This window comes from Dermacentor silvarum, chromosome 4 (assembly GCF_013339745.2).
Source record: "Dermacentor silvarum isolate Dsil-2018 chromosome 4, BIME_Dsil_1.4, whole genome shotgun sequence".
Taxonomy (NCBI): domain Eukaryota; kingdom Metazoa; phylum Arthropoda; class Arachnida; order Ixodida; family Ixodidae; genus Dermacentor; species Dermacentor silvarum.
This window is the reverse complement of record NC_051157.2, coordinates 10,460,309-10,476,515: the sequence shown is the minus strand read 5'-3', so window position 1 is coordinate 10,476,515 and position 16,207 is coordinate 10,460,309. Positions and strand designations below refer to the sequence as shown.

General features: G+C 41.9%; 1 protein-coding gene across 4 annotated transcripts in view; it reads left to right on the top strand.

The window, feature by feature from the left end:
- Nucleotides 1–4,765: 4,765 nt before the first annotated feature.
- Nucleotides 4,766–16,207, top strand: part of LOC119449417 (tuberin-like) — a 138,474-nt gene continuing 127,032 nt past the window's right edge. For 3 of the 4 annotated variants that reach the window (XM_037712585.2, XM_049665189.1, XM_049665191.1), the window contains exons 1-5: nucleotides 4,766–5,219; nucleotides 5,276–5,362; nucleotides 6,223–6,333; nucleotides 8,943–8,969; nucleotides 10,651–10,730. In XM_037712585.2, the coding sequence (XP_037568513.1) occupies nucleotides 5,091–5,219; nucleotides 5,276–5,362; nucleotides 6,223–6,333; nucleotides 8,943–8,969; nucleotides 10,651–10,730 (434 nt within the window). In that variant the 5' untranslated portion in view covers nucleotides 4,766–5,090. The remainder of the gene's footprint in view (nucleotides 5,220–5,275; nucleotides 5,363–6,222; nucleotides 6,334–8,942; nucleotides 8,970–10,650; nucleotides 10,731–16,207) is intronic. The other variant, XM_049665190.1, reaches the window with a different exon arrangement.

The following is a 16,207-nucleotide window of genomic DNA, read 5'->3' as shown; positions in this document are numbered from 1 at the left end:
ACTCGTCAATCAAAGAAACTCTCTCTGTATATAAAGAAAGGTCACATACTTTAGCTCACTATTCAGTTGGATAGGGATTGAATTTTTCGTTTGTGATTGGCTCCAATGACGGTTGAGGAATTCAATCTTGATTGGGCTCAATCGTGTGCAGTCTACCACAGTATAACAGCAAAATTCCCCAGGGATCCATATTGGGGCCTTTTCTTTTTGTAGCATACATCAACGATTTACCCGACTATCTCTCGGAAGACTGCATTTTATATGCGGACGATACCAATATTTTCCTGACAGCTAATACGGAAACAGATCTTTACACAAAAAAGGCAATGATGTCCTGCTAAGACTATCTAACTGGCTTCAATCTGTCTTCTCGCAAACACAAAGAAAAGTAACTATATAGTATTCACTGCAAAAAACACCCGACTAATGAACACTTAAACATTAAACTTCAACAGCTCTTCTTTGGAAAGGGTTATCAAGACAAAATTTTTGGGCGTCTACCTCGACAGTCAACTAAAATGGCATAAACATATCCACGAAACTACACTAACCATCTAAAAGAAAATCCCAATACTGTATAAACTACATTACATCTTCCCTTTGAACACACTCCGTACACTTTATGTCAGTTTTATACATTCGCATATTGCATATGCTATTACCATATACGGACTCGCGTACCCCACAACTTTATTGCCAATTATTGCAGCACAAAATACAGCTCTTCGAGCTATTCTCTTCCTAAAAAGAACGGACTCAATCACATTCGCCTACCCATTACTTAACATACTAGCGGTGAAACGTTGCATTGATTACCACATTCTCGTTTTGCTCTATAAAATCATGTACAAAATCATACTATGTCCTTATGTAAAAATTGTCAAAATACCACATATCCTCTACGATCAGTCACCTCGAAAACTCTAACCGTTCCTAAATCTCGCACTAATTATGGATCATATACATTCTCGCATACCGCATGGCAGCTCTGGAATAAATTACCAACAGATCTTACAGCACAACAGCCATTTATCAGCTACAAAACTAATCTTCGCTCTTTTATGCTCGCGTCACTTGCTTCATGAGTATGTACCATATTTGTACTGTCTCACACATTCTTTTTCGCGCGCGCTCTAGTCTTTATATAACAGCATATAACATAGGGGCCCCTTCCACAACACCTGCGAGAGTTATAGGGCCCCACTTTTATATCATACCCAATGTACAAATCTTCATGCGATTAATAAACTCAATTCAATTCATGATCGCAAATGCCCGCGTGTGATAGTGCCGGCCGGCTTTTGAGCACGGTGCTTTCAAACGAGCGTATGTATATCGGGCTCGAACTTTGCAAATCTTGCTGCACAACTTATTTATAGAAAGAGAGCAGGGTCCATTGCCCGACGTGTCTTTACTTCGGGCTTCTTTACCCGACGTGTCGGCCTGAGGATCGGCCTTTATTGAGTCAAAAGGCCGGTTTTCCGGGCAAAATGTTGAATAAAGAAACATCTGAATGGATGCCCAAAATGCCCCTAGAGTCCTCTTAAAACAAAACGTTTAAGTGACGCTTTATTGTCATCAGTATAACACTAGGAAACAGCACAAAATCGGCTGCTCATGAGTGGTGTAGGGCCACCAGTGTACTAGCATGGCTATGTCAGCTGGTAATCCCCCAAGGTAAACGGGAATTACATGAAGAGCGCCAGCTTCTCTCCTGGTGTCTGTAAGGCCATGCATATCTGAGAGAAAAAAAAAAAAAAAAAAGACGCAAATTAAGCCAGCTGTCATGCTAACGGTTTTGTTGATGTGTGAGGGGGAACAACTATCCCGCTTGTAGCCTGCGATGCGCTCGTCGAGCGCGCTATTTTCTCTGTAGATGCAAGAGGAAATGAGCACGAGTAGCGTTTGCTGTTGCATTCTATTTTATTCTAACAGCTGCTATTTTCAATCTCTTTGTTCTTGTAATGGCACTTTATTTGTGTGTGTGGTTGTTCACGTGTTAAGTGCCAGCAGCGTATCCGTGTTTTTTAGAACTTTATCCTATTCTGTTGAAGACACGCGAGCCAGCACACCATAGCGCGCACCCTCTGTGTTTCGGCAAAACATTAATTGGCAGAAAAATGTGCTTTCTTTCGCCTTTTTTATTAGCAAGTTTTGCACAGCAAGAGATACAATACACAAAACATTATTGCAGAGCTGATTATCTCGTACCTATAGTACAAACTGCACATAACAAAGCTGCTTGCAATTACTGAATAGCAAAAGTCATGTTCTTTTATTTTGTGTGTGACAATCCTACAAAAGGAAATTGGTTGTTGCTAACAGTTATTTGCGATATTACTTACGCAAAAAAAAAAAAAAAAGAAAGGTAAGTGAGACCAGTTGCAAGGTTGAAGACGGCACACTACACATACCCTGACAGATATGACACAATTGGAGAGATGGAGTTGTCCATGCTGGGGCTATAGTCTGTAATAAATGGAGGTATAATTGATGGAACAACTTTCAGCACCGTTTCTGCAAAACGGTGTTTCCATTTCATGTAGGTCAACTCTTATTTTGTGGGATTCATGCAAAAAAATATGAAAAAGCCAAGTTATAAGTTTAGCTGCTACTATATTGAAGTAACAGGTTTTGCTCATTTATTCACAGCTGTCTGAAAACTCTGTATGTTTCCTACAGCTAAATTATCTTCAACGATGAATTCTTCATTGTAAATGAGGTACTGACGGACGGATTAGTTTGTTCAACCTGTTCTATTATTCCCCGTCTTCCTCGTTCTGCACAATGCCTATAATTACAGGTACACTAGTTTCCAAAAGTTTTAATGACGCTGGTCAACTGCTATGAGCATTAATATAATTCCTACTCTAGAAGAATTTGTGCTGCACTGGGAGAACAAAACTTGGCGGGAACACGGCGGCACGTGGCTCGCTACGCGCCGACGTAAATTAAGCGCCTTCGTACGTACTACTAAAGTTGGTCTTTATTCTATGGTACTACGCTGCAGCGCGACTTGCTGCGAAGGTATACATTCACTCGTTCTCGGCAAAATCTGTTTAGTTATTAGTTAAAGGGCGCACCTCACCAGGTCTGGCCATTTTGAGCTGACAAGCGCACGCAGTGCATACAATGCGCGCTCACGATCGTGTCTGCTAAGAAGGAGGTGTTCTGTAATAGTCCACCTAGTGCACTCAGCTGCACTCAGATCCATCTGCACGAGCGACTGGAGCGAGGAGACTGGCTGCGCGAGAAGGGCAAAGGGCGTTTTGTTTTGCAAATTTCAGCGGTAAGAGTCCACTAGCGGACTGTCCACTTCGGCTGTCGCGATTGGCGCCAGCAGCACGAGCGCCCTGAAAAATATTTTTCCAGGGGCCTAAGTACGTCTACCCATAGAGTTTCACACTATAAAGTGAGAAACTCTATGCGCCTACCTCGCTCATAGTGACACGTGACACTTCGAGAATTATTCAAAACAGCATCTGTTATCTATTGCTTCTGTAGATGAATTAAAGTTTAGAGAATTAAAAGACACGAACCGAATGTCTGCGTGTTGTTTTATTTCGCACCGCAGCAAGAGAGGTGTACTTCCGTTTCGTCTGCTTCTTCCCACGTCGTGCAGTCGCGCGCGCTGAGAGCGAAACTATGTCATGTCATTTTATAGATGTAGATGTAGAGCCTTGGAGTTACTGGCACATATATACCCACTCTGAGGGATTGGCCAAGAACCGGGTAGTTTGTCATTTTCTACTGGTGTTTCAGCGCGCGATTGTGCTCTGTGATCCGCTTGCGTCTTCCTCAGTGTTTGTGTAACACTGACTTATAGCGCTAGCCAAGTGTTCTCGTGCACAGCTTCCTCCATGAGCCGGGGTAAGTGGAGAGTCCTTGCGCGCGGTGACGCTCGCTTCCTAAAATCACGGGTTCGTGGCACTTAAAATATTTCTATCTTTGCTATTAATTAATTAACCAATTTGAAAACTTCTTGCAGTAGAACGCTCCCAAGAGGGCACGTAACAACTTCCAGCGCATAACCAAAATTTGCTTTTGGTCGGGGCCATACATATATAGCAAATCGTACATCGCAGATGAATATCCGATATAGAGGAGCCATAGAGTTTCATATTACTATATTTAGAAACTCTATGAGAGGAACATGCAGGCAAGCAGGCTGTTTTATGGCGAGACAAATATTTTCCCTTCGTAACGTACGTAAGCTACTAGCCTGAAAAAAAAAAAGACATTTTTGAAATATTTTCAGCAAAAATAAATTATTGATTTTTTAATCCCTACAAAAAAAAAAAAAAAAAAAAATCTAATGAACAAAGTAAGTAGCACGACTCGGGAGCTGCTGTCGAAAAGTAACTTCAATGTCTTTACACACCACAGCCAAACTAGAGTGTACTAGAACCAATTCTAGGTCACTCTAACCAAACGTACCACGTTCAGAAGACCCTTCCTTTCGCAATAAGGTTGACGTCTATTCGCTACATGCGTGCTTAATTACTTTTCATATTCTCTTGGAAACGGAAAAAAAGTGGCCCTGCTGTTCCTCCGAGGGTTTAACGGCCCACCACAAAGCCGCGCAGCACGCCTTGTGACCTTTCTTCTGTTTTCCTTACATTGCTGGAACACTGACCGGCAAATGTATGCAAAGGCGTGCACATTAGTGCACATGTGCGGAGAGCGTCACCTGGAGCAGACGAACAGAATGGCCGAAGCGATAACAGCGAAACCGCCGGAGCTCACCTATCGTCATCATCATCATTGTTTTTTAATCGCGAGCAGTATGGAGGAGGTGCTCAAGTGAGCGTAGCAAGTCGGGCAAGCCGCCCTGTCTGTCTGCAGCTGTGCGCTACGAATGTCGAGATGGTTGGCTGAGCTTGCGACAAATCTGAATTGGATTAACTATTGCTCACACGGGTCCGCGGAAGCTGACTGTGTTTATCCCTGTCGCTCTATAAGCGCTGCGAGTGTGCTGCCGTCGTCTGCACAACAGCGCGCGCACGGCTGCCTGGTGCTGTGACAGGCCATTGCAAGCGTAAACAGCCTGATATGCAACTCACGTTTTTGCAGCGGCATAAGTAGCAGCAATGTCAAAAAATGCTAAGGATAAGGAGAAGCCCCTAGAGAGGTTCAAGTCGTTGTTCGGGCTTGGCAAAGCGTCTTTGCCAGCGGTGCCGCGGCTGGAAGAGCATGCCATCGACCTCGAAGTATTAAAGGTGGGTCGACCGCGCAATGTCTCCGGTTGCTCGGAGTTTATCGCTTGCGTGCGCAGGAACTGGGCAAGGACTGTCCCGTGGCTCAGCGCCTAAAGGTCATCAAGGATCTCACGGAGGTGGTGCGCACCCGGAGACTAGCCCAGGTAATTTGGGGTTATAAAACCACTCGGGCTGTCAAGTGTAAACACGTACTTGTTTCGCGCTGTGTTTCTTGAATGCAAACTTTACGAACTTGCGAACTATCTCTTTTATACTAGGGCTAATTTTTGCATGAAAATATACGAGAATAGATTTACTGTAAAACTGTCATGCTTATTACAAACGTTCTTGGGATACTTGCGCTGCACTCTCACGATATGTGCTTGGTGCGTGCGTGCTATTCGAGGCTTTCCGGCAATAATAATAATATAGTTGATGTTGGAGCTATAGGCTGCAGTGAAACTTATTTCGTCACAAGAGCTCTTAAAAATGTGACATTTTAATTGTCACCTACCAAAATGGTAAACGTGCTGTTTGGGCTGGGCACAGTCGCCAAACAGTAGCTGTAGTCCTGCCCTTTGTATATTTTGTATGGCGAAAAGGGCCCACATCATCTGTAGATTGAGACCACTGCAGAACAAAACACTTGTTAAGCACACAAGTAACCACAACAGATGCTGAAGTTTAAGGCAATGTCTGTTAATTGTTTCAAATGGAATCCACAGAATTAAAAGACAACACATGCACCAGACACATTTCTTGCTGTCAAAGTATAAAGTCACTGTGTCAAGGAATATACACCTCTTTTTTTGTAGGGAGACTGGTAATATAGAATTGCCAATTGCCTGTTTTTTTTCTTCAGTACGTATTGTTTTAATTACATTTCACATATCTGCCTTTGATATAGAAGGTAACCTGGCAATCTGAGGCCACAAGGGCCCCTTTGTGAGTTTTGACCGGCTAAGTACTCTGAAGGCTTTAGGCAGTGCCATCCTTATGTGCGACTTGTTTTGTGTTTTGACAGGGAGGGGCAGAGAGCCTGTATAGCCTGACTTGTGACCTGCTGCACCCAGCTCATGGCACTGAGGTGCGCCATGCAGTGCTCAACTTCTACTGTACCTTGGTTCGAGCGCAGGCAAGTGTATTAACTCTTTACAGTGGTTTACTCCATATATTTCTGACATTTTGTTGTGTTTGTAACGTGAGAGTAATTTAATTGCCTCCCCATTGCAAGGAGAGAACACCATGTGATGACAATTTCATGCCTTTGTCAGGCAGCAGTGCGGACCTGTGTCGGGAGAGGTAGGGCCACTTCAGAGGTACTAACAATTGCCAGTACAGCCGTGGAATGATTAACATTTGCTTGATGCCGAAGCCCTTAATAGTGCATCTTCTTCATGGCTGCATGTGACCTTAATTGCTGTTGACGAGGCCACCCTCTGCTCTGCAGTATTGATAAAAGGAGCAGGTAGGGGTTGCTCTCAAGAAAAAAAAGATGCCTGCTGTAACAGTGATTATTTTGATTATTGATTGGCTTCCTATTTTTCATTTTTGCATGGGGGTAAATCCATTATGTATAATGAACAATTGAAAGTGGCACAGGAAGGACCAATTTCTGTTATTTACTACCATATAAAGCCACCAGATAATAAATCTAAGGAAAGTGTTGGAGAAAATAATTTCCCTTATGCTTTTCCTGGCTTCATGTGGTTGTGACTAACAAAAATTGGGCCCCTCAGTTCCCGTTCTTATCATTCAGTCCTTAGTGAGGGTCTCGACTACGGCAGGGTTGACGCCATCAGGTAGCATACGACGGTTTATTGGCCACCTGCCTGCTCCTAAAAAAAAGTTCACATACTATGTCAAGCCAGTGGTCAAAAGGATGTGCATCCGCCTTCATGACCATGAGTGGTGCTGGCTAACATTCCCAGGGTTAGATCTTATGCACATACATAAATACCAAGAATGTGGACGTGGGAACAACTGTTGACGTAGCTCAATAGGTATAGCAACGCATATGCATCATGCGGAGGGTGTGGGTTTGGCTCCCATTGGCGGCAACTTGTTTTTTCATGCACTTTGATTTCCCGTTACCCGAGCATTTCTACACTTCAACTAACAAACAGCTAATAATTTCCCCTATGCTTTCCTTGGCTTTTATTATCTGTTGGCCTCATTAAGTATAATGACGTTCATTAATTTATGTGCTGATATCTGCTATCTATTCTGTCAGCACATGAGACATCTGCTCAACATAAAGTGAAGTGTACTCATGCACAAGTGTCTTTTGCCAATTTCTCTGGATAAGCCAATCAGTGCACACTGAAGGTCAGGGCTCGAGGAGTGTAGGTATTGCTTGCTTTTGGTGGGGTCTTAAATAAAAAGTACTTCAATGTACACAGTGAAATGCCTCAGGAGGTGCTTCAGCGTGAAAAATGCACCGAGAACTTGCGCGGCATCCGTGGTTTTTACTTCTAATGGCTGACTACCATGAATGCAGAGGTAGTCGCTCTTCAGGACAGTTTGTATGCACATGCCATTTATCATTGCCTCCTCTTCCTCCTGCTCCTTGCATTCCATGTCCCCACTTTAACCTTTGTAAGACAGTGCCTTACTGTTGGGTAGAGGGGGTTTCTGCATGAGATGTTCAACGGATAATCTTGGATGGCAAGGGGAATTGCCTTCTGTGGGTCACCTTGTTACTGGTGGCACACAACCTTGATGTTTGCGGTAGAAGTCAAGGAAGCTCTTTGGAAGTTGTATCAGGATGATTTGTTCTATGATACACTTCCAAACTGCCTTCTGCATTTGTGCGTCTGCTTACTGTGAAGAGGACCGTGGCATGTCAGTTGTTTGATGCTGAACTGCTGCATTGTTGCGTCTTCGTTTTATGTCTGCATGAACTACAAGGAGCAGGTACAGGATATTTGTATGGGAGGAACGTTTTGGTTCCACATCAGATCCTCCCTTCTTCCTCTTGGTAACCATGTCCCAGCCTTGGCCATGCTTGGGTGCTACAATAGCTTGAAGCTCTTTCACTCTGCTCATGAAGTGTGTGTGTGTGTGGCACGCATCTTCATGGGAAGGGAACAAGTGATTTACTCAGCCTTCTGTGGTACAGATTCCCCTCAGCATCTGCAATCACTAGCACTGGGGGTGGGGTGCAGTGTGACAAGGCTCCTTGGACAGGAGGTCAGGCAAAACCATCCCCTAATTCATTTCAACCTACTCCTCTTCTCTGTGCGCTATCTTCCCTGCACCTACTGATATTGGCTGTTTCTGCTTGTGGTGCATGACCATAGCGGGCTCATTGTTGATGAAACACTGGGGCACTTCCTCTTCGTGCGATTGCGACCTGTGATTGAAATATTTCGTGATGCTTGGAGAGATCAAAAACAAGTGCTTCTCGCTTTGTTGGGAGGAGCCTTTCCTTCATTCTCAACTTGTCATTGACTAAAGAATAAAAGTGTTATAATTGCTTCAATCCTTCAGCTAGCCTAGTCTGGTTTCACCTTACATTAGCCAGATTTGTGTCCTCTTCAGCCGTGCATGGAATTAATAAATAGCAGATAAATGCAACCCAATCAACATCACCTAAGCCATTTTATACCACAGTGAGAGTGAAAAAAAAACACAAAAAAAAAACATGAAAAATGAAACCTTTGATTACGTCTGGTGATGCTGCTTGAAACTTTTCTGTCCATCTCTATGTGCTTGATGTTCTTGTACAACTTTTTTTTGCAGATGTGCTTCTTTACTTGCCCCACCTTGGTTAGTTCTGCTGTTTATTTGCTTTTTTTGGTGGGATATTCTGACAAAAAGTTTTTTTAATGATTCTTGTCCTGTAATTTGTACGAGCTGCACCTTAACTTTTATAACTTAATGTGTAAGCGTCTCAATGTATTCGACTCTCCTGTTGCTTGCAAGAACATTCTAGCCAAGCAAAATCAAACTTAATTTCTGAAGTTTTATTAATATTCATACATGCTAGTACAGACTGTATTTATGTGTTACCCTCAGGCTATCAAGCATAGAGATGGCAGTGGTTACTGAGTAGTTACAGAAATAAAAGGAGCAATTACATCAAGATATTGGTGCATGACAAAAAAGCTCCTTACTGCACCATATTAGCTGTAGTTAATTGCAGGTGCAAGAAAATGCAGAGTGTAGCTAAGTGCTTGTAGCATGAAATTTCACCTAGTTATACAGTGTTAGCTTATGTCTCACGGAAAAGTTGGTTGTCATTAACAGAATGGTGTGTAGTGACTTTTATAGTAGTGACTCATGTAAGGCAGAATGTCTTTCTTTAACCTTGATTGGCCAAAGGTATTATGCAGGACAGGCCTGCAGCAACCTGGTGACAATGCACACAGTGCCATGATTGTTATACACTGTATGCAACCACTAATGACCTATTTAAAAAAAAAAGCATTAATTATTCCTTATTGCTTTTGCTGTTGAACTCAACTTTCGCTGGTGGATGGATGAATTTGTGCGAGTAGCCTTTGGTGAAACTTTTTTCATGTGTATTTCTTGCTTTTTTTGTACCTCAAGCAAACTTTCTGCTTTGCATGAGTAAATGCAGTATTTGATTACTGTGCAGGCCTGCTGTACTGCAGGCTCGCGAACAGCTAGCTAGAGGAAAAACTGCCCATGCAATCGTTGAAGCAGCATGGAATTGATGAGCTTTGCATTGGCATTAGTTGACTCATGTGCTAAGCTTGAGACTCAATTCTCCGGCTCGTTGAGTTTGTTTTTTCTGCTCAGTCTGGTCCTAATTTTTTTTTGTACCTTGGTTGTTTTGAACTGTTGCCATGAGGTAGCTAAGTGGTCTTGTTTTTGTTGACCATTTCATGCTGCAATCTCATAATGGTGTTGGGGAAGTGCCATATGTAGCGACTGTTATTGTGCATACGTACAATCAAAGTTTACAGCCAAAAGTTTGTAATCTTCAAACTTTGTGGAAGTTTACATCATGTTTCACACGTCTGCTGAGAATTGCATGCAGAGACCGTTAAATAGAATGGGTCAGTAATGCGCGCACAATTTTATTGTCGTGAGGGGCATTTACACTGCTAAGCCAGTCAGTTGGCAAGCCAAGCCGACAGTCAAACTGAGCTGGGGTTTGTATTCTCCATCATTCCCTTGTTTATGTATTATTATTTACTTATTTCAAAACATTACAGTCCACAAATTGTCCCAAGCAGGAGGTTAAAGAGGCACTCAAGAAACTCGTAGACACTAGCACCATATTTTTTAAATTAGTTTTAGAGACTCTGCGGCTTGCAACATAGCTTGTTATCTGTTTTGCACACAGTTTACGTCGGGATATTGAACACATTACTTGGTTGTGTAATGTACTTTAGCGTTCTATTGGTTACAAGGGCATGCACCTTGACATCAGAATTGTTCTGTGCCAAGTGTGGTGCTTACTGGTTTCCACTATATGCAGCGGGACCCGTTGGACATCATAAGGGCCCACTGCTTCAACCTCGTGCTGGATCTGTCACTACCGGAGGACTTGCCCCTAAGGTATGGTTCTTTCCAAAATTAAAGAAAAAAAGAAAGGACAAACGGTTCTAAAGAAAGTGGAGACTCAAAATGGTCATCAGGGGGCATGCATGAGATGCCTCAGGTTGGAGTCAACATTTTGCGAATGAAAGCCGTCTTTGACGAAGGTAAATCCCCTTGTTGAAATGTTGACTCTGCCACTCCTTGCCTAGGAAGTAACTGGTGTGGTTCACTGACCCCTTGCACTTCCTCCTTGCTTGAGCAAAAATATTTTCAGTGTAGCCTACTTTAAGACCCCTCATCTAGGCATTTAAAAATTTTGAAAATCGCAGCTGCAAGAATAAGCACTATTTTTGAGCCGATAATTGAGTAAAAATTTATTGTATTCTAGGAGCCATTAAAATCTTTTCCTGTGTTATTTCTACCTATGATGCTACTAAATAAGATGCACTTGTCTCCCAAAAGCATAATATGCTTCCTTTTTTGCAAACAAGTTCTGCAGGTTATAAAACATTGTTCCACAAAGGCACTTTCCAATTGTCATAGGCATTTGACAGATTTTGCTGAATCACAGTGCCATTGAAATTCACAGTATTGTCATTGTCATGCAGACTTGTGGATTCTTGCAACTGGCTATTTTATCCAAGACATACGTAGTTATTTGGTCATTGGAGCGATCTTTTGGAATGCTAAATAACTTGAAGTCTAAAATAATTTGCTGTATTGGTATCTTTACGAATAAGGTTCAATCATGCCCATGTTCAGGCATTCTAAAGTGAGTTGTGTATGCAATACTAATTTTAAACTTTTTAGCAAACTGAAACTGGGCTGAGTGTACAATAAGTGGAGCTGACAGCTTTTGAAAATTGTTGCGCTTGTAGCAGTGTACTTCTGCAGGGCCAAGCTTCATGGATTCAAAATTGGGGAGTGCATGGTGCACAAGCAAGACATACTGCACAGATCACACTCTTGCATTGAAACAACTTCATTAATGTGGGACGTCAAATCGGTATTCCAGCACTAGTTACAACTAAGATTTGTCACGAAGGCTGCAGACTAGTCTGCTGACTATAACTGGAGGCCAAAATAAGAAAATAAAAATGGTTGATAGCCAGGCTTGTTGGTATGATGACATAGCACGTCAAACAGTGCAAACACACGACACAGACTAGAAATGGACAACACTACTAGTCCTCACCAGAATTGCGGAGTGGCGACTCCGGAGTTGGAATGATTCTAGAATCGTTACACATTTTCAAATGCCCTAATGTAATGAGAATGGAATGATGGCACCAGTTTGGCAGATGGAGTGGGAATGGAATGGAGCCTGAGATTCTGCGATGGAATTGTCATGAAATGGGCACATAGTCCCGGAGCGCTAATTATTGATTTTAAGAGAGACTGCTAATTTGCTAATTAGACTAAGCTAGACTTGGTCAATTTATACATGTCTCCATTTTTACTTAAATGGCTCTTTCAGTATCTTCTACCTATAAGTGACTGCCTCCACGCGGAAACCTTTCTTAGTTACAATGTTGAAGTGCATTTAACTTTAGTTTTAGTTGACAAGTTTAGTTAACTTCCTAACTTGTAGTTGATGAGTTAAGCTGTTAACTGCTTAGTTTTACTGAACTCCTTAAAAATTCGTTAAGGAGGTAAGCTGTCAAGAATAATTTGATTTAGCAAGAGCATGCTTGACCTATGACTAAGCGATACAGGCTAAATACAGCCACGTCTCAAACAGTTGCACCCTTTGTGAGTCCACAATGATTTGGAAAGTGCGCGATGTTTTCTTGCACGCTGTCCAGTATCCATAAGGTGCGATAACAGGCGGTCACAGTGGTGTGCTGGAAAATTGTGCCCATTAATATGCCAGTAAATACGCAACGCAAAAGAAAGCCAACAGATTTCAGCGATTCTTTTGGCTCTGTACTCATTTGCTGCGACAGCAGCATTCTCCTTGAAGACCACCATCCTAATTTTGCTTGCCTGCTATTTCCTCGAATAATTGCACTCACTCTTTACTGGGGAAAACGAGTAGCAGCTCAAGTACCGGGACGTGACTTCACACATGTACCAACCCAAGTTAGCACTTTATTGCCTTTACTGGGGACACAGTGCAGGATTATTTTGATCTTTGCTTTACTTGAATGATTAATTATTAGGTAGACTATAGGCAACAACACCCTGAAAATATGAGAGGGCCACAAGGAATGTTTATTCTTGTGCGAAATAATTGTATACGACATTATTTGTTACAATGCTAGGACTTCAAAAATATGTTGTTTTTGTTGCTAGGCATGCAAGCACAAGTAGTAAACAATTATAGAGAGAGCGTTTCATTTACTGGAATCGGAGGAATAGAATGGACCAGCTCAGCCACTCCAGGAGTGGGAATGGTCTAACTCTCACCATTGCGAGGAATTAAAAGGAATGGAATTACAGGGATCTCCACTCTCCGGAATAGGGTGAGAATTGGACAGAGGGTCCTACTCCGAAACCCTGGTACTGACCTCTAAATAATGCTTTTTGCCCAGCAGCAAAGCATGTAAACACAATCGGTGTGAGAGAGTCATAGATGTAATTTTTATTTTTCACAAAGTTCTGCTTCTTTGCTTCGCAATGAACATTAGTTGGGAGTCAGCGCTTGTATTGTCTATTTCTAGTCTTTGTCCCATGTTAGCGCTACTTTCGTGTTAAAACAAATAACTTGAAGTGTTGAAAGCTTTCAGAAATAAATTATTCAATCAAGTTCTGTACCAATCTTCAAGGTGGAGCAAGGCATTAATCCTTAGTTTGATCCCTGGACCAGGATCAATTTTCCTGCATCGGTGAAGTTTGTTATTTGAGGATACCGAAACCCTTGTAGTATTCTGCTATGGTCAGATGCATGGCAATATTTCTTTACATGAAACTTTCTCCACTTTGTGGAGTTCTACAGAACTTACTTGAATGAAATGAATTCAAGGAATCACGAGTATGTGACATGCTCTCCTAAGGGCTGGTTTCAGTTAAGATCAGCCAACCATATCCGGTCGACAATTTTAAAGTGCGCGAAAAAAATGTATTTAATATAGTTTTGTGATGGCAAAAGTGAATCCCCACTTGGTGACATAACAAAAAAATAAAAAAAATATATATATTTTAGCCACAAATAAATCCCCATATTCCTTATGCCTCAGATCGCCGTCTGCGAACAGCAAATTGTCGCAATTTTCTAGATTATTACAAAAATAGTTTTCACACTGTAAATGAAATATTTATTCTGAATAATATTAACTTAAAGTTCTCTTGAATAAAACAAATATAATCTTGTTGGGAGCTTCAGATATAGAAAAAGAAAGGTAAACATAGCACAAAGTTCAGTTTCGCTCACATTTCCTCGCTTTCTTCTACGCCAAATGTCAAACCCAGAGGGCTGAAATTTCCTGCGCACATCAAGTGGTTTATTGTATTAATTTATACCATGGTTTATCTTTCTATTCACTTTCTTTCATGCGCAAAATGAGTGCCCAATTGTACCATGTTTGTCATTAAATGGAAATTTCAAGATAATGCACAAATAAAGACCCCACTACTTATTTCTTTCAAATTGCTCCCACTGAAACTGAGGCATACACCTTGCATTGTGCTTTGTGGTTTGCCTAGATTTTTAAGTTAATGGCCCTCGTTTAAAGTGAATATTGTGCTTTCTCGCACGAAAAAGACTGGTAATCAGTAACTTCAGTAATTTAGTAGCAGTAATGGGCAATGTAAACACGTAAAGAGTCTTTGGGTGCACACATTTGGCACCTTTCATTGTTGCTGTCTCCTTGTCATTGCCTTTGCCACAGTACACCAGGACTGCTGGCCAACTGCGAGTTCGAAAACAAAGGAAGTGCTTTCACTCTATTTATGGCTCTTTGCTCACGGACAGCAAAAATTCAGCCGAAAGCTATGATTCCCATTAGGCTATTTATTCGGCTACCAAATGTTCCCTCCATGCAGAATCTCAGCAACGAACTGGTTTTCTTGAGTTCAGCGTTTTTATCTGTGCATTTATCAATCTTCCCACTTTCACCGGAACTTGCGAAGTGCTGAACTTGCGAACTGAATGCCATGCGCGATGGTGTTTTATTTTTATATTTGTAAGCTATTACACGGCCGCGCTTCTGCTATTGTGGAAGCCTTTTGTTGCTGTGAAAGGGAAGCATTTTCACTTAAGGCTAGAATGTTTTTAAGCAAAACTTCCTTTGCCTACCATCCCATGGTTTTACCTGGGTCGGTTGGCGTGTTGGTCGGTCACTAGTTGGGTTCTCCACGAGTAGAATCTTCCTCACTCTTAAAAAGAAAAGAAGGGATTCGAACCTTGATCCCCCAGCACACCACACCGATGCTCTAATCATTAGGCCACAATCACACGTGCAGTTCTCTGGGGCCAACACCAACTAGCTCTTTGAGATGATCGCCGCATTTTGTTGTTGTTGTTGCCTCAAAACATGGCTCGTACCCACGAGGGGGATTGGCCACACTGGATAAAATAAAACATGCACCTAACAACGAACAAAATGGTAAAGGTGAATAATCAAAATTAAGATTTTGGCAACTCCTTAACACAGATTTTAAGATGTCCTATACATAAATTAACTAAATAAAAATTAAGAGAAAACTAACTACAAAAATAAACATAAAATAACATGTCCCACGGTCGGTGCCCTAGCAGCGTAACCTTCCGGATGCTTCAATAAATTTGTGAACAGCAGTGATCATAGAACCCTGACTTGTGCCTAATTGACAGGCCCCAAAAGACAAAATGTTTGGCGTTGTAAGTGCCAAACCCAGATTACTGCTTGGAAATAACAGAAACATTCTACGGAGGGAGGAGAAGCGGTGGCAAGAAAGAAAGAAATGGTCAATAGTCTCCGGTTGATTATAAAACGAGCAGAGGTCAGTGATTGATAAACCGGATCTATGAAGCTAAAAATTTAGGCGGGGAACTCTGCAGCGGAAAGTTGACAGCGGAAAGTTGCCGCGTTTTGATGATGATTATGGTTTCCATTCTATGGTATATACCCACAATGGGGGATCAGCGAAGAAGCGTGTCTGCATGTTGATTATGATGATGATGATTTCCATACATTGGCACATGCCCAAAACGGGTGATCGGTCATAAAGCGGACGGTATATTTAAAATTAATAAGAAATTAACAAATACTAGTGAGCATAATATTTGTGACATTGGGTAGCACGGGTGTGTGACAGCACGTGCATGAGACCAGTTTCCTTTACACCAAAGACGCTGGAATGAAATGGGCAAATTTATAGGATTTCATTAACCACTTCACGAAAGTTTTGCTTCGCATAAATTCCACCATGTGCGTTGGATCTGCCTTTCTTCTTTTTTAACAGCCATGGAATCCACCCACAAATGAAATTACCCGATATCATGTACACTTGCAGCAAAAACAAAATACTATTTCATGAATTGATGGGGCGTATGCCTTAGTTTCATTGGGAGC